Below are 18,198 nucleotides of genomic sequence, written 5' to 3' on the forward strand. Positions count from 1 at the left end.
TGAACAGCAAACGGTGAGGAAAGCGTATCCGCTCAGTTTTACTATTCCGTTTCCCAGCCTTGCTATCGCTAACATTGCTTTGTGACCTTCCTTTAATTTATTCACCTTGGCAAGCTGCAAGGCAGCGGCTGAGTTGCCAACAACACAACCCCTCTTTTCGCGGCACTACGAATAGCGGCAAGGCCCACACCACCACTGTCCACGGAAGGACGAGGACACCACGCTCGATGACAGAGACGGTTCCCACATGAAGGTATTGTCGGGTCCCGCTCCTGTGTAGCCTGGCGAGTGATTAAAACCCCACGCAGTTCACCTCGAGGCTCCGGCGCAACCGTACCCAAGGCCCATCGTTCCTCTATGGCTCCCGCCCACCACCCAACGACTCGGTGTGGAAGGCTTTTGAGAAAAACAAGTTCGAAACCAACATCTACGACCGTGCCCACGGCGGCAAGGAAAAGGAGGTCGACAACTCCATGTCGGTCGATATGGCTACGAAAGCTACCGATTTGCGGATAAGAGCCGAGGTCATGGCTGACCCCGAGGCCACGGAGAAGAAGGATAACACTACCTTTGTCGCCATCACGGGTGACCGCGACATGATGCCTGCCGTCAAGCGCGTGCTCGAGTGCGGGATCCGTGTCGAGCTGTGGGCCTGATCGAAAGGGTGAATTTCCAGGCCCGGCAGCTTCTGCCTGACGTTACAATCCTGTCATGGCCCGAGTACAGAGCCCGCTTCTTCAACAAGGACCCTACGGAGGCCGTGAAGACTGTCAATATGTATAAGCTTCTGGATCCGGATCTTGTTGCGGGGGACAAGCATGATGGTGCCAAGATTGACGAGCGGCTGCAGAATCCTACGGCCAAGAACACAATCGAAAACACCAACAACAATCACGGCGGTTACAATATTGATAACGCCAGCGCCAACGCCGGCGGAAACATCAACAGTGGCGATGCCACCGGCGTGGATAACGACGAGGAAGGCTGGGACACCGTCGTTAGCAATATCGACACGGGAAGACGCCACCGCCGCGTTTTCAACCAGCAGTAGGACTGCCCTTTCGGCCCGCGGTGCAAGCAGCAAGACGACTGCGGCTACCGCCACACCACCCAGGAGCGGCACCTGTTCCAACAGAACCCAAACCGGAATCTCAGCCTGCGCAAGACCCAGATGTGTCGGTACGCGTCACACTGCTGGCGTGGGCGGGACTGCCCTATTCGCACATAGCGAAGCCGAAGCGAGGTGTCTGGACTGTAAGCAGACGGGCCATTTCAAAGGCGATGCCGCAAAGTGTCTCTTGCAAACCTGAGCGTGCCGGCGGTGGTGTGTATTATGGACCCGGTGTATGTATAGCAGTGCTTGACTTGCAATATTTGGGCCCATGTTGACTGACCTGACCCTATAACTTGGCGGAAGCATAGCAGAGCAACGGGATGTTGTTATATGCAAATCGCAATGCAAATGTCCATGGAAACAGTGCTGTTGTAACGGGACCGATTAGAATCAGGATTTATAGGGCAAGATTGTACCGAGTGCGGGTGTAAACCTGATGCAAAAGTGCAAAAGCTGGTGTTGGTGGTTATGATAGCGTGTCAGGACTGAGGAGCGACCCTAAGGGGTGTAATACATGGTAAGTAACAAGGTACAAGTAATGCAAAGCAGTGTTCACATTTATACAGCCAGTTCAACAATAGAAACAAGATGGTAGTGGCATTAAACACTGACTGTCTTAAACTCTCTGGCTTAACCTTCTCCTTGTGGCTTCCACCGGCCGGTCCAATCCCCCTCGTTTTTACCCTCCCTTTCACATCCGACGGCACCGGGTGGTATCTCCATCCTGAGCAGCCACAGACAGAACACACCCACCCCCACTAGGTACCATGGCCTGAGTCGCCTGACACTCGATGTGCGGCCACAAGGTGAGAATACCAACGTACATACCACATTGCCACAGCACGAATGAGTACACTACATTTTACATTCTCTATCGTACATTAAGCTCGTAGTTTAGTCTTACACGGTTAGATCCGTTCTGACGATCCTATCGTCCACCCCATCATCCATCTCGAGATCTATCCCGAGATCCGTCGTACAAGACACTTCCTTTTTTTTCGTTTTCTCTTTTTTTCCTCAATCTCACACTCCCTTCCAACCTTGAACTTTTCCATCCCCAAACCTACACTCCCCCAGTCTTACACGTGACCCTCCTTTCTCTCTCGCTCACTCTCACCACCACCTCACTCCCCCTGACTCTGACTCTGCTCACACTTCTTCAAAACCCCCTCAGCCAACTCCTCACACAACCCCTTAACCGTCGCCGCCCCCAAAACCTTCATCACGGCCACATCCAGCCCCAACACCCTCCACGCCCAATTCCTCAAGTCCACAGCCGCCAGCGAATCCGCGCCCAACTCAGCCAGGCTGTGCTCCGGCGTCACCGCACCCGAGGAACTGTCCAAGTGGAGTTGGGTTGTCAATTGGGTGACGAAGGCCTCGGTCAGGAGGGTGGTTAGACTGGCTTGGGTGTGGGAAGGGTCGGCGATGCGTTTTTTGATGGGGATCTCCGTCCCCGAGGTTGGGTTGGTGGTGTCATCGGAGGTATTGTAGGTGACAAAGTGACCAAACCTCGGATCCCGATGCCAATGCAGCGTCGGGCGACCAGCCTCAAACCGCCGCAGACCAGTAACAATATCGTAGATCCCTTGCTCTCCTTGATCAGTATTCGACGGCCGGCCGGCGACAATAGCCTCCACAAACATGTGGTGGAGATCCCGCTCCGAAATGGCCGGGTACCCTTCCCTCTCCAACCCTTGATACAACTCCTCTTTCTCGCGGTTCAGGAACCCCAAGCCGTAGATCACGCCGATATTGATCGCCGTGGCGCACAGCCCCCTCTTCCTGCGCCCCGCAGCCAGCCCGTTCATGAACATGTTCGCAGCGGCATAGTTCGACTGGCCGGCGTGTCCGCCGATGGCTGCAAACGAGGACGTCATGATGAAGAAATCCATATCCGGCTCGCAAAACACGCGGTTGAGGTTCACCGACCCAACGGTCTTGGGCAGCAGCACACGCTTCAGGGTTTCAGCGGTCAGGTGGGAAAACACGCAGTCCTCGAGGACCATGGCACCGTTGACGACGCCGCCGATGGGCGGGAGCTTCATGGTCTGAGTTAGGTGGACGCGCAGGTTGTGCACGTCGTGCAGGCTGATGACGTTGAGGCAGGCGAAGTGGATGTAGATGCCCTTGGAGCGGAGCTGTTGCCCCCACGCGGGCATGGTAGATGGTGGGTTGCGGCTGCAGAGGACGAAAATGCGGGCGCCGAGTTTTACGAAGAGCGTGACTAGGCTCTGGCCGAGGTCGCGGGTCAGGCCCACTAGGAGGTAGGTCTTCTTCGGGTTGAGTAGTGGGGGGCCGTTCGCGGGTAACGGGGAAGACCTAGTGGGTAGATCCACGATGCGCTCTTTGGCCCAGTGGATGAAAGAAAACGGCGGGAGTGGAGTGGTGCGTTTGACGAGGTCGGGCACGGTGACGATGGTGCGGTGACCAGTAGGCGCGGCTATCCCGCGGATAGTGATGACGGCCAGCGAGTTGGAGAAGCTCCAGAAGCGGGCCAGTTCATCATACTCTTCGTCTGGGTTGCTGTCGGTGTTGACGCCATTAGCCTCTCCGTTGACCTTTTGGTTTTGATGTCCGTTAACCTGTTGGTTGCCCTGTCGGTTGTCCTCATGGTTCTCGACGACGGCCTTCACGCGATTCTCCTCGCGGTCGTCCTTACCCAAATGCGAGTTCATCAGCGACCCATGGGTCATATACCGCGACCCACGAGGCGCATGCCTCTTCAGCATATCCGACAACACACTCCGTCCATCCGACATATCAATGATCAAAGTATTCGGCGACCGAAACAATCCCTTCACGACCGTGGCCGACGCCCGCGGATGCACACACTCCATATCGACCCCCTCTGCCACAGCAGCACACTTCATGGGGTCCGTCGAACAACTCCGAATCCCCACCCCAACAGTGTTAAACGCCGCAGTCAGACACTCCCTGAACAGCGCGTCAGGCTCAACCAACAAAACAGCACCACACTGAGTAAATTCGCGAGCTTCGCGCAACAAAGCCATGGTGGACATCTGCCGAACGAGACAGTCCAGAAACAACAGTTGATCTTCCACGATCGGAACCCCACTATCATCGCCGACCGGGCGCACACGACCAACATTGAGAAGGTTATCTTCCACGGTGTGAAGCTGGCTGCGCGGGACAAAGATATGGGAGGCGTTGACAGTGGACAATGCAGCGTGGGAATCGCATGTTTCAACGTCTCGGCCGAAACAGATGTAGTATGACCGCCCCGCGATGTCGATGGCGTCGACTGTGCTGAACTGCACATGGATATGGACAAGGTTGGGGTCGGCACTGGGGCTGAAAGCAACATCGTCGAGGTCGACTTCAAGGCCGAACTTCTCAGGAGCGGCGTCGTCTCGGTTCGGCACCACGCGGATTAAGTGCTCCACGCTGTTCCAAAAGGTCAAGGATTCCTTGCGCGGGGCATTCACCCGTTTATTAGCCTCTTCCCAGGGCATGACCCGCGGCACCAACAACTTGCCCCTGTCGACATGCACCTCCGGCTCATTGCTCCACAGCTCTGTCTCCCCAACTGTGTTCTGCTTGAGCAGCCGTGCAAACATCTCCGCGACGACTGTGGCCGATCCTTCCACACTGATTCCGCCCTGCACCTGCAAATCCACCATCTTCAACGTCAGCCCGGGTATCTCAGCGAGGATGGTACGCGCAAACCCCAGACTGGCAGCGTGCTCGGGGTTGTTGTAGCGGGCATTGCGCACAACCCAGAGGATGACCATGTCCGGGCGGAAGAGGGCGCGCAGAACTGCTAAGCGGTCGTCGGTCGCTTGGGAGACGATGGGCTCCTCTAGATCTTGCAGAAAGATGGCGGCTGTAATGGCGGACGCTTTAGGTTTCGCTCGTCTTCCCGTGCTGGCGTCCGAGCCGGAGCTGGTGTCGAGAGAGATATCGTCCAGCGTGTCAACAATCCTGACTGGCTGCCTAGACAGTACGTTCAACCGCTCGCAGACGCCAGCGGCGAGGATAGCCGTGGGCATGCTCGTGCCACCGACGATTACCAAGCGGTCGGTTAGGGGTTGTGGCTTTTTCTTGGTGTTTATGCCTAGCGGAAGCAGGAGAGTGTGTTTGTCCCTGGCTTCGGCCTGGCGAACGGTGATTCCGTACTTGCGCAGCGACGCTAATCCCTGGTGGCTGTTCTTCATGACGAACCCAAACCCATAATGGTCCAGTAGGACCGGCCAATTGTGAAACGGCTGGGCTTTCATCTTGGTCTCGTGGACCAGCAGCAAGAAGCCTCCAGGCCGCATCATACGCTTTACGGATTCCAAGACCATAACTGGATTGGTTATGTCCGCCGTCGTGAGAACAACCAAATCGTACACCACTCCCTTGTACTCCTTTTTCTCATCCTTCTTCTTGTCCACCTTCTTATTCCCGTTCTTATCCCCCTTCTTATCCTCCTCATCCTCCGCCACCTCCAGAATCACCCGACTAACCTTAACCCTCTCCTTATCCGTCTCCCACCACACCGTCCGGTTCTCCAAATACTTCTCCACCTCACCCCCGAGACAAAACGACGCAAACGACCCGCCCAGCCCCTCCATAACATGCGACGTGAGCCCCAGCGTCGGATCGGTAACCCCCAACACATTCATGGCGGGGTACTTGTGGGCAATCTGCCTCACAACACGGGCCACATGCCTCTGCAGCCCAAGCAACTCCTGGCCATCACGAGTGAGCAGTGTCACCGCATCCGTGATGAGCAGGGGCATATAGAGGCCAAAGGCGCGGATCGTCTCGAGCGTGACAAAGTACGGCGACGACGCAATAAAGGCATCGATGTCCGCCTGAGTTTCCTTAGGCCAGCTGCTGAGGCCGTACTCCGTGTAGAACCCCGCGACCCGTTCGCAGCTGTCGATCAACAGGCCCATGGTTGCTGGGTTGGTGCATTCCGGGCCGGGGAGCACAATCTCGTCGTCTGGGTCGACGTCGAAACGCGTGGTGAGGTAGAGCTCCCAGACGTTGTCGGAAGTAGTTGACGCGCCGAAGGATCCGACGGTGAGGCCGATGACTTGGATTTCGAGGTAGCCGATGCTGGGCTGGAAGATTTCGATGTCGGCTGTGAAGGACGCCGGGGTGTGTTTGGTTGCGGGCGTGGCTTTGGTGAGGTAGGCGTCGACTACGAGCATGCCGTCGTCATCCCAGATCGAATCCTCTTGATCTTGGGGTTCACCAGATGTCGAGGTATCTGCGTTGTCCCCAACACCCAGGTTAAAGACAACCTTCTCCATACTTACGGGTAAAAACGCCGTCCAGATCTCCCCGTCTCCAGGCGCTGAGACCGTCACAAACGCCGTTTGCAGACATCCATCCAGCATCGCGGGACTCAGCTTCAAGGTCGTGGTATCCAGCTCTTCATCATGCCTGCGCACCGTTGCCGTAGCAAACTCATGCCGTCTATCCAGGGACTGAAGAGCCCGGAACGGACCAGTGTACTCCAACCCCGTGTCTTTACGCATCATGTCGTAGAAGGCAGCCGGGTCTGCCGGGCGGGTCTCAGGGCGGGTAGCCACCAACGTGGGGAAAGGCAATGCATCCGGAGTAGGCGGGCCGAGGGTGATGATCATCGAGCCGGTGAAGTTCTTTTTCATCGCCGCCGTCATGGCCTTGCCCGAGGTATCGCTGCTGTCAGCACGAGCAGACGTCAACAGCATCGACGCCTTGATCGTATCAGCGTCCTCTTCCTCCACAGTCAATGTAAACAACACCTCCATTGGGACATTTCCCTCAAGAATGATCCCCGCCGGAAACTTCAAGTCACACAGTTCCACGGTTGACGCCGCCCTTTTACCCAGCAGGGCCTTGGCTGCGTCCAGCGCCATCACGAGGTATGCCGAAGCCGGCAGCAGAGCCTGGCCTTGGAACTTGTGGTGCTGCACCCACGGCAGGCGGTCAGCTTTGAGCAAGTTGCGCCACCGAAGCTGGTGTTTGCCATCGTCGTCGCGAGTGCGCACACCCAACAACTCGTGCGGCGCGTCTGACTTGAAGTGATACTGTCGTGAGAGGCGTGACTCGCGGTAAAAGGCCTGGGTGTGGTCCCAGGGGTATGTCGGGAAGTCCACCACGCTGCTGTTCTTGTTGTGTAATCCCTCCACACCATGCGCCTTGACAAACTCCTCGATTTGTTGTGCCGACGACCCGAAAAGCGTCCACATCTTCCCGAGAAAGCCCGCAAATGCCTCACGGTCGTCCAGCTTCCGGTCGAAAATTCCCAGATACGGCATGCCCGCCACATTCTTAGCGGCCAGCACCTGTGAAACGGGCCCCATGAGTGCCGGGTGCGGACCGACTTCCACCGCGCAGTCAAACGGTCCGAGGGAGTCGACCGCAGCTCCAACAGCCTCGGCAAACATCACCGGCTGGACCATATTGTCCCGCCAGTACACCGCGGCCAAGTCCTCGTCCGAGGGGGGTTGGTTCTTTTCCACACTCGACACCCACACCGTGGTGCTATTTCCGTCCGTGGGTGTGATCTCACACTTCCGCAGAACCTCAACATACGCATCCGCAGCAGCGTCCATAAGCGGCGAGTGATACGCCGTATCGACCCGCAGTGCCCGCGCAAACTTGCCCCGCGTGGTGAGCACCCGCATCGCCTGGCTCACAGCATTGCGGTGGCCCGACAGCGTGACACTCCCCGGCGCATTGCTCGCAGCCACCCACAAACGACCTTTGAACCGGCTCTGGGAACAAAAGTGCTTGGCTTCCTGCCAGGTCAGGCCAGCGGCCAACATCCCGCCTTTTGCCTGTCCATCATTGTTGTCCGGATCTCCCTGGGCGAGATGCACGCCCATGCCTCGATAATGTGCGATCAACATGGCTTCGGCAATGCCGATTCGGCCAGCCGCAAACGCCGCGGCGATTTCTCCAGACGAGTGGCCCACCACAGCGCGGAACCGGATCCCGAGGATCTCAGTCAAGACTTTGACCAGTGCTAGTTGGATGGCTGTGCAGACTGGCTGGGCAACAGATGCCTTGTCGAGTTGGGAATCTGCCGGGTCGGCTAGGATCTGGCCCGCTAGCAACCACTCCGGCGGGTCAGGACAGTGCTGTAAGATGCCATCCAGGCTGTGAATGACGCTGGCAAAGGCTGGGCAAGAGACAAATAGCGCGCGAGCCATGGTCGGCCATTGCGCGCCTTGGCCGGTGAAGATGCCTAGGATTTTGGGGGGTGTATCTCCCTGGCGGACACGGGTGCTGATGTTCGCGCCGACGCCGTTCTGATTCGTGAGATTGTTGCTGCTAGCGCCGGCTTTGGACAACTCGCCCTTCAACTTTGTCGTGAGGCCTGAGACTGACATGACCGAGACAGCCATGCGGAAGGGGAACGCCGTGCGGCGCTTGTACGTGTGCCAGGCCAGCTCGCTGATGTTGGTTGACGGGTTCTTGACCAGGTAATCCAAGTAGCTCTGGGCGACAGCCACCAGTGCCTTGGGAGACGGGGCAGACAACACCAACGGAAGACACAACGCCATAGCTTCAGTTGGCCAGCTACCGTGATCAACCAAAGCCCCATTGACACCCGGCATCAAGCCAATGAGCTCAACATGTTTTTGACCTCGCTCAGCACCAGCCGGGTTGTGCAATTCCGGCACATACTCCTCCACAATAACATGCGCATTTGTGCCACCAAACCCAAACGAATTGACGCTGCCACGTTTCGGTTGGCCAGCAGCCACGGCCGGCCAAGCAGTCAGGGCCGTGGGAACGGCCAGGTGAGTACAAAACGGCGCGACCGCCGGGTTGAGGGTGTCGAGGTGCAAATTGGGTGTGACCGCGTTGTGCTTCATGCTCTGAACCATCTTGAGGAGCCCTGCCAGGCCGGCGGCGCCTTCAGTGTGGCCGATGACGGTTTTGACGGAGCCGACTAAAAGCTTGTGCTGGTCCTTGACATCTTTGTTACGTCCGAAAAACGCATCTTCAATCGCCCGCGCTTCATTGGGATCACCCGCGCTGGTGCCCGTGCCATGTGCTTCAAAGTACTGGCACCGGTCCTCTGGCTTGTCAATATCCAGCCCTGCGCGCTGATACGTATCCCGGAGCAGTTGCGACTGCGCCTTCCAATTGGGCATGGTGATCCCGCGCGACCGGCCATCCGAGTTGACGCCCGTCTCGCGAATGACCGCCTCAATGTGATCGCCATCAGCAATGGCCTGACTCAAGGGCTTGATGAACATGGCTGCGACTCCTTCGCCGCGCGCGTAACCGTCTGCGCCGGCGTCCCACATGCGGCAGTGGCCGGTCGGGCTAAGCATGTGCAAGTTCGACTCGACGATGAACTGTTCGGGTGTGAGGATCAAATTGGCCCCCGCGACACAGGCCATCTTGCACTCGCCCGCGCGAAGACTGAGCACGGCTTGGTGCAGCGCGACCAGACTGGACGAGCACGCGGTGTCGATGGTCATGGACGGACCACGAAAGTTGAAGAAGTACGAAATGCGGTTGGATAATATGGACCGCGCGTTGCCTGTGGCATAGTACTGGCTGGTGTCCAGCTCGTCGCGCTGCGAGAGGGTGTCGTAGTCGCTGGTCATGAGCCCCGCGTAGACGGCTACCTTGTCGCCGGCGTACTGTTGGAGGGTGTAACCAGCGGACTCGAGCGCTTCGTACACCACTTCAAGTAGCATGCGCTGCTGAGGATCGATGGCCTCGGCTTCTTTGGGGGAAATGTTGAAGAAACTAGCGTCGAACACGCGGTGGTCTTGATCCAGGAAGTAAGCCTTCGGGGAGTTGGTCGTGCCATGATATTCGCCGTTGGCGTGGTAGAAGGCCTGTTGTCATTAGTATCATCTCCATCTCATCCGTTCAATCATCCTGCAAAGGATTTCAATTACCTTAATGTTGAATCGTTCAGCCGGAACATCTTGGGTCAGGTCGACCGGCTCCTTCAGCAGCTCCCACAGCCGAGACGGACTCGTCACACCACCGGCAAATCGGCAGCTGCTCCCGACGATCGCTATCGGCTCCGAGACCGGCATTTTGTAGGACATGATGAAGAGCCAAATGCTCCGAAATTTTCGGAGCAAACGGCTCGGAACAGCGGTGAGGTTCCGCCAAAAGGGTTTGTCGTGAGACAATAAAACCCGGAATCTTTTGTGTGCACAGGGTATCAAGTATGTGCGATTGAGCCCGGGGGAAATAAAAAATCAACGACAAGGGAGAGAGAGGAATACGAGGCTAAAGGGAAACTTTGCAAAGGAACTCGATGAGATGAGCCGACGCGATGTGCGGTTTATCCCAGCGAGCACCAGAGCAGAGAGAGTGACTTTCAGTTCGTGATCGATGGTGGTGAGAGAAAATTCAAAGGCGAGGGACAAAAGAAGCGATCGCAGCAGTTTGTTTGAAATTTTTCCAACACGTCGGTCCAAGCTCCTTGTGAATTCCTGATCAGATAGAACGAAATCAAGGCCGCCAACACAGTCCCCGCCTAGCCCTCCTGTTCACTGTTCACGGCGGAGGAGGGGGGCCTGGCCGTGGGGCGCCAACAGTCACGCAGTCGGCGAGGATGGGAAGGCACTCAGGGTACTGTGCTGCCATTAGCACCATTTGAGGATCTAAAACAGAACTATGAACGTTGGAAACAAGAGTAGGATTCCTCGTGCAGGTTCGGGGGCAGTGGAAGTCCGTCGATGGTGTTGTCTGCAGCGAAGGGCTCAAGTTGAAAGACGATTCGGTTGAAGGAGGGGTAATATACACAGCGAAGCTGTTCAAACCACTCCGAGCATTCTTGGATTTGGGTCATGGCAATGTCAATGCCCTATAAACGACGCGTGTCCCGTGGGTTGTGCCTCTGCAAAAGTACCGCGCGTTACGTCGATCGGGCGGGATGACGCACCCCTTCGGCGTGTCTGAGAGTCTCCTCCCAATACATGCTGAGCGCCCTCGCAGTTTCCTTGACTGAAATACAAACGTGGAAGGAGCAATGGAGAAGAGTTTTCACCTCATTTAATGGCTTTTTACGGACCCAAGCTTGGTGCCAGGCCAGAGGTTTGAAATTGACTTTGCTGGGTAGCCCGGCCGTGTTGAGCCTACTGGAGTGGCCGACAGCTCCGGACTCGGAAGAGGGGTCATTTGGGTCCTCCCCAATCATGCTACCATTGTAGGTACCTTATGTTTTCAACAACGGCAGGCTCAAAGGTGTGTAGCTGTCTAACTCTGTGCTCGGTATAATTCCCTCTGTGAATGCGGCATTAGCTGCACGTTAATCACGACTATTTCTCTTTATAATAGATCATCTTCTCATTCCTCGTGCTGCCCAAACGGCTTAAAACAGGTCTACAACAGACACCAATACGGCATAGACTGTAAAGGAGTGGAAATTCCCGCTCCGACTGACTGAGACAACTCAGATACTTCAACATTGGCCATAAGCTTGATGGCCCGGTATCTTCTTCAGAAGTAACTATTGAGAAACGAGGATTGATAAGCGTGGCGTAAAATGTAAATAAATAGCATCAAAATTGATCGAAAGGTTTCAAGTTGCACCCCTCGTGGGAGAAAATCCATCTTCAATTCAGCAGTATCTTGGGACAAAGTTGCCCAAAGTTGGGTAATTATGCATGAACCTGTATCGCACGAGCGGACTGCCAAACGACTTGACGATAACAACTTACACGCAGCGACCAGGGTCTGTTACGCAGACGTCAACATATCACGGCATCTTCCGAGCCACTCTGTCGGGTCGCCCCTCCCATGTCCCAGATCGCCACTTTTCGTGAATAAGGCAGGGGTTGTAAACACATAGTCTCCAGCCGCTTTGTCCCGTCTGCCCGGTGCGCCCTAATTCCCAGGCAATTAGAGAAGTCATAAGTCAAAGCTGGATGCCAAAAGCCTCGCCCCAATGAAGGGGCCCACGTCTAGTAGGGGAAGGAAATGTGGGGCCGGAAACGCACCCCACGCGTCGACGCGTTAATGGCCAGACGGTTTGGATCGCGTCTTAAAGTTCAACGACTCAGTCAACACAAATCTCCGTCAAGACTCCAAACACCGTCAATCTGGGAAAAAGGGTAGCGAACTTCTTGACAACCAACGCGAATCTTTCCCATCCCAAATATTACACCATGACAATCTCAAATGACCCACCTGTGACTGCGGCCACCACCGCCACGGAACCAAGACACGAAGAATACCAGTACCTTGACCTCGTTCGGGAGGTCCTCGACGAAGGCGAGCTACGTCGCGACAGGTACTGAGCATTGTTGCTTTGAGCCCCTTAAATCCCAATCCCCGTTTTTGTACCCCTCTCCTAACGCAGAAACTCCGCAGAACCGGCACCGGGACCTACTCCATCTTCGCCCCGCGACCCCTCAAATTTGCCCTCAACCGCGCCGGCACGCCCATCCTCCCACTCCTAACCACAAAACGCGTCTTCACCAAAGCCGTCATCGCCGAGCTCCTCTGGTTCATCTCCGGCGACACCTCCTCCCACACTCTCTCGTCGCAGGGCGTCAAGATCTGGGACGGCAACGGCTCGCGCGAGTTCCTCGACAACCTCGGCCTGACGGAGCGCGAGGTCGGCGACCTCGGCCCCGTGTACGGCTTCCAGTGGCGGCATTTTGGCGCGGAATACGTCGACTCGAAGACAGACTACACAGGCCAGGGTGTGGACCAACTGGCGCGGATTGTACACACTCTGCGGACAAACCCGTTCGATCGGCGGCTGGTGCTGAGCGCTTGGAATCCGGCCGACATGGCGCGCATGGTGCTGCCGCCATGCCACATGTTTGCCCAGTTCTATGTCTCCTACCCGCGTAACGCCCGCGGACCGCGTGTCGAACAACAGAAACAACAACAACAAACAGAACAATCTGATTCCACAAGTACCACAGCCCCAACAGAAAAAGGCCACCTCCACTGCCAGTTATACCAACGCTCCTGTGACATGGGCCTCGGCGTGCCCTTCAACATTGCCAGCTATGCCCTGCTCACCCACATGCTCGCGCACGTGTGCAATCTCGTGCCTGGGTCCTTAACCCACGTTATGGGCGATGCACATGTCTACCTTAACCACGTTGACGCGCTCGAGACACAGTTGTTGCGCGAGCCGAGGGAGTTTCCTGAGTTGGAGATCGCGGCGGGCACGGGAGAGAAGGATGGGGAGAGGAGTATTGATGGGTGGAAGGTGGAGGACTTTGTGATTAAGGGGTATAATCCGCACAAGATTATCCCGATGGAGATGTCTGTTTAAGTGGGGCGTGGAGCGTTTCCGGGTAGATGGTGTTGGATATCTAAGGTTAAGGTCGGGATACGGTCTTCTGGGAAGGCCTTGAGCGTATTTCGCGAGTTGCGATTTCATGTCCAATGTTAACTATTGAGTAGAGTGGCGGGACCAAATATTCCAAATACCCCAAGATATCCTCCATCAACCACCTCAGCTGCGGCGCATCCCAGCACCAAGGATCTTAAACAACCACCTTCTCGACCGCCTGCCCACCATCTTCACCCGGATGCACCGACCCATCCCTCACCTGCGTAAAGGATCTCGGCAACCTGTTCTCCCCTTCCGCATACGGAAACCCGGCCTCCTCACGCGCCATATCATTCACCCACCTTCCATCCCCCTTCAACCCACCCTTCCCATGCTTCTCAACCCCAACCTCCTTCCACTTTGCCGCCAAATAAAACCAACTCAACGCGTTCCCCACCGTCCCCACCTCATCCGACACCCCCGTCCGCGCAGCATAACTCATCTTCTTCCACAACTCCTCATCAGTAAACAAATCCATCAAATGCCCAGCCACCGCCTTCCAATCCCCAGGCTGCACCAAAAACCCATTCACCCCATCCTTCACCTGCAACGGTATCCCCCCCGTAGCCGTAACAATCACCGGCCTTCCTGCATGCAATGCCTCCGACACCTTCACCTCAAACCCCTCCCTTGTTGACAACTGCAGCACCACATGCGCATTCGCCAGCATGGTATTAATCACCTGATCATTCGGGTCCAGACGCATGAGGCTCACGTCCTGGATCAGGTCCGGGTAGTACTTCTCGAGCTGGTTCATGGTTTGGTCGTAGATCAGGCTGGCGTCGGGGTCGTCGACGGACCCGTTGCCGCAGACGACGAGTTGCGGGATGTTGGTGATGCTGATGTTGGCTGCGTCGCAGCGGCGGCGAAATTCGGCGTAGGAGTCGATTACGGTGGGGATGCCTTTGGAGGGGTCGAAGCGCGCTACCTGCACGATGTATTTGCGTGCTGGCCAGTTGACTTCGGTCCTGTGGGGGTTTTTGTGTCAGGTTCGATGTTATGCCAGACGAGACGTAAGGGGAGGGTGGGATTGTTCTTACATGCGCTGTGAATGGCAGGCGATGTTGTAAATGTTACCATAATATCCCGAGTCCCATTCGTTAAGGGGTTTGTTCAGGCCGTCGAGCCAATCCGTTGTAGCCGGGAGGTATGCGACCTTCTCGCGGGGGACGGTGTGCGGCACGAAGATGGGAACCGGATGGCTTATGAACATGTCGCACCCCTGAATGTTACTCCACAGGAAGTCCCAAATGTCAGCCTGGGGAGAGCCGGACTGGGCAATGAGGTCGCTTCTGGTCTGGATATGGGATCGATAGAGAACTGGGCGGCCCGGCGTTGCCTTTTTGATGAGAGGGATGAGGCCGGGCATTTGGGGGTCGTCAATCTGGTTTCGTCAGTACACGTTGGCATAAGGACGATAGATATCAACGCCTATCCCCTTGTTCCAGCTTTGCAGCTTCGAGTAGTCTGCTATGCCAGTGCATGATGAAGGGTGGCCACGGTGCTTGCGCCCTGGTACAACCAAGACGGCTAAGGACTTACAATGACAACATCAGCACCGCCTTCCTCTGGCGCTCGTAGTGGTCCGCCTTCGGAAAACCAATATCGTGCCGCATTCTCTTCGATCCAGTCTATGATCGCCTCCTTTTCTTCAGCAGAAATCCACTGGTCCGGATGACTCACGCCCTGGAGAATGTTGTGCATGTTCTTCGTAATCCGGAACACCCCCGGTCGTGGCTTGGGGACTAGCCCACATCAGTTGACATCTTCCTTCGAGCACTCCGGACGGGGAGGTTACTCACCATACCAAGTTAAATCAACACCCATGAGCCGCGCGAAACGCACCAATGCGTGACGCATCAGCGCAACACCACCGCCTTGGGGAGTCGAGCTGAAGAAAGCAATCTTAGTCTTGTTGCCACGCAGTTTCTTTGCATAACTCAACATAGCCTCCCATGTCGCGTTACCGCAAGTGTCTTTGTGGTTTTGGACTGTGGTTAGATGAGCCCGAAACCCGGCGTCTGTCTGGACGACTCCTCGCCATCCAACTTGGAGCAGAGGAACAAGAGATGGGCCAAAGTTCCTGCCGCAAGTATTAGTATGTAAGGGATTTCCATACATATCTACCTCTAATACTCACATAATGCACTTTCTAGCCATAGAATCAGCCTGTTCATCCACCCTCTTGACATCCCAAAACGACTTCTCCTTGTGTTCATCATCCGGACGTAAAACCACCGGCACAATGTCAACCTCCAGCCACAGTCGAGAGCACAGAGAAGGGCTCATGTACTTGAGGGTGGTGGGCAGACCCGCGCCAATAAATTTGGAGAAGTTTTCGTGCTCATATCTCTCAACCTCGGCGAGGACATGATCTGCAATCAAATCGGCGCCCATCTTCATCGCATCGTCCAGCACAATGTACTTGACTGAGAAGTCTACCAAGTAGATGGTGTCGTGGATGGCCAGAGCCACGACTGCCGTGTGGTCATCGGCAAACACGGCAGAGATACCCAGGTAGAGGGTCTTGGTAGAACGTCAGTATTTTACCAGATAGATTAGACCAGGCCCCAAACCAGGAGAGTCGTTCCACATACAGTCAGCGAAGCACCATACTGTCCCTCCTTCTCTACCAATGTGCTCATCCGCCGTTTCCGGTGCACCGACGTGCCCGTCGAGAACGTACGGCCCTTCTCAAACGCCATAGTTGCCTGGGCAAACCGGCGGAATTTGTTACTCGACGCGGAATCTTGTTGATCCGAGGTAGTAGGGGTTGCGTCGTCACTGGACCGAGGAGATGGGTTACCGCTCGCGAGAGTCCGGATACGGTCGTGGTCGATGATTTGGGGGCTCGGGATCCGCGATGAGGTGTCGGGGGATGGTGTCATGATCTGATGGTGAGTGATCTTCGTGTCTCTGGTGGTTAAATCATTTGTCAACCCCGGATCTCCTTTCGAATACTTTGAAGGGGTGCTGAAAATTTCAACCTATTTCCGCAGCTTTCTATGTTAGATGAGGAATAAAGCCACAGTCCGAAAAAGTGAGGATTGTTGCTAGTCGTAGCATCAGGAAGCTATCAGTTCAGACCTAGTTGCTGATTCTGTCTAGAACAAGATTCCGTGCAGATCAATCCCTCAACAGCTCTGGTCCAGCGATCCCCAGCCAAAAGTCGGCTGGTCAACGCCAAATATCAAGGTCGGTTCAGGCAGTTTGAAATGAAAAGCATAATTGACACAAAACGGGGAACCTGGGTGTAAACACCAGAAAATCGAGATGCGGACTCACACTTGGGATAACTCGTCCGGTGTTCCGTCAGCGAGGCGATAGATCAGTGTACCTTGATTCTCCTGAAGAAGTGGCACCCAGATAATAAGTTCTAATGTCTAGGCCTAGACCTCATGCTCAGTCAAGTGAGGGCACATGATATGGTGATGTCATTGTCCGAGCTGGTGCACGAGCTTGCTCACACCGGGGGATGTCACTTAACGGGGATAGAACTATTCAGGGAGACGCCTTGCATATGAGGGTTGGATTGAACCACTGTTGAAAAGTTATCGACCAGTTCTTTTTGCCCTTTTAACTACCGCTTCCCCCCATCGGACGATTTATCCATGATGGATTCCATAATTATTCCGCTGGGAATGACAACGTGATGAAGAACAGTGCAAAGATTCCACATCGACATATGGTGAGTTTAAAGATGGTGGATACCTGTTACTACCAGATATATTCACGCTAAAGTGGTGTACAAATGGCCTTCCCTCTTGGACGTTTTGTTTATTCAAGGTTTCTCGAACCGGCTCTCAACCGTCTTCCAGTTGATAACGTTCCAGATAGCCTCGAAGTATTCGGCCTTTCGGTTCTGGTATTGGAGGTAGTATGCGTGTTCCCAAGCATCGATGCCCAGCAGCGGGACGTAGGGGCCAGAGACCGGATCCTGGTTCGCACGCGTAACGATGTTGAGATTGCCGGCAGTCTTGTCTTTGACGAGCCAAGCCCAGCCGCTACCCTGGATACCGGCGAGAGCGGCGTCCATCTGCTTGCGGAAGCTGTCGACGGAACCAAAGTCCGCGACGATGGCTTTCTGGAAAGACATGCACGTTAGTGAAACGTGGTGTTGGTGGCTTCAGTAGGGAGCCAGCATACCTGCAGAGCACCAGAGGGATCACCACCACCCTCGCGGCTGGCTGGGGCCAGGTTCTCCCAGAAAAGGGTGTGGTTGATGTGTCCGCCGCCATGGAAGTTAAGGAGGGGCGCAACGGTCGCTGCCTTGGTGAAGTCCCCTTTGCTCTCGGCCTCCTTAATAGTTTGTACCGCGCTGTTGAGACCGTTGACGTAGGTCTGGTGGTGCTTGGAGTGGTGCAACTCCATGATTTTGCCCGAGATATGCGGCTCAAGGGCCCCGTAGTCATCTGCAAGGACCAGCGGTTAGCTCATCCACGGGAATGACTTGAGTCTAACTCGCATTGTGAGACCAATGCATGCCGTCATGGTGGCTACGACTTGCGAGCTAGCTGAGATATGCCGGTTGACTAACACGGAAGGTCTGGAAGTGTAGCCTTTCCCCGAACGAAGCCAATGCCGGCCATGGCACCGGCAACCTTGGGAGCTCCGGAAGCTCGGAGGGCACCCCGCAGTGCGGGACTAGTGCGGAAGAGAGTCGAAGACATGATGGCGTTGGGTATTCTAACTGGATGGGGGTCAATTGGATGTTGCAAAACCTAGAATTTCCTGGACGAGTACCTGTTCTTGAAGAGACAGCAGTTTTTAAATCGCATGTATCGGAATAAAACAGGTTCGG

At 55.5% G+C, this 18,198-nt stretch overlaps 5 protein-coding genes across 5 annotated transcripts; 2 read left to right on the forward strand and 3 right to left on the reverse strand.

The window, feature by feature from the left end:
* Positions 1-247: 247 nt before the first annotated feature.
* C8A04DRAFT_30485 (uncharacterized protein) lies at positions 248-1,051 on the forward strand (the record flags this gene model as incomplete). Its single annotated transcript, XM_062781395.1, has 3 exons — positions 248-253; positions 309-646; positions 727-1,051. 3 exons carry the CDS (start codon positions 248-250, stop codon positions 1,049-1,051), a joined length of 669 nt encoding a protein of 222 aa, XP_062635305.1.
* A 1,187-nt stretch (positions 1,052-2,238) lies between these two features.
* Positions 2,239-10,140, reverse strand: C8A04DRAFT_30486 (Nonribosomal peptide synthetase 14; the record flags this gene model as incomplete). The annotated part of the gene is made up of 2 exons (XM_062781396.1): positions 2,239-9,921; positions 9,985-10,140. 2 exons carry the CDS (start codon positions 10,138-10,140, stop codon positions 2,239-2,241), a joined length of 7,839 nt encoding a protein of 2,612 aa, XP_062635306.1.
* A 2,070-nt stretch (positions 10,141-12,210) lies between these two features.
* C8A04DRAFT_30487 (thymidylate synthase/dCMP hydroxymethylase domain-containing protein) lies at positions 12,211-13,337 on the forward strand (the record flags this gene model as incomplete). Its single annotated transcript, XM_062781397.1, has 2 exons — positions 12,211-12,335; positions 12,416-13,337. The coding sequence occupies 2 exons, from the start codon at positions 12,211-12,213 to the stop codon at positions 13,335-13,337; spliced, it is 1,047 nt and encodes a 348-aa protein (XP_062635307.1).
* A 214-nt stretch (positions 13,338-13,551) lies between these two features.
* Positions 13,552-16,285, reverse strand: C8A04DRAFT_13664 (uncharacterized protein; the record flags this gene model as incomplete). Its single annotated transcript, XM_062777803.1, has 6 exons — positions 13,552-14,365; positions 14,438-14,781; positions 14,940-15,142; positions 15,200-15,480; positions 15,538-15,923; positions 15,995-16,285. The coding sequence occupies 6 exons, from the start codon at positions 16,283-16,285 to the stop codon at positions 13,552-13,554; spliced, it is 2,319 nt and encodes a 772-aa protein (XP_062635308.1).
* Positions 16,286-17,178: 893 nt separating this feature from the next.
* Positions 17,179-18,067, reverse strand: C8A04DRAFT_38714 (Manganese/iron superoxide dismutase; the record flags this gene model as incomplete). Its single annotated transcript, XM_062784324.1, has 3 exons — positions 17,179-17,481; positions 17,544-17,809; positions 17,935-18,067. 3 exons carry the CDS (start codon positions 18,065-18,067, stop codon positions 17,179-17,181), a joined length of 702 nt encoding a protein of 233 aa, XP_062635309.1.
* Positions 18,068-18,198: the final 131 nt, after the last annotated feature.

This window comes from Dichotomopilus funicola, assembly GCF_033296635.1.
Source record: "Dichotomopilus funicola strain CBS 141.50 unplaced genomic scaffold C8A04scaffold_51, whole genome shotgun sequence".
In the NCBI taxonomy this organism is placed as follows: Eukaryota; Fungi; Ascomycota; class Sordariomycetes; order Sordariales; family Chaetomiaceae; genus Dichotomopilus; species Dichotomopilus funicola.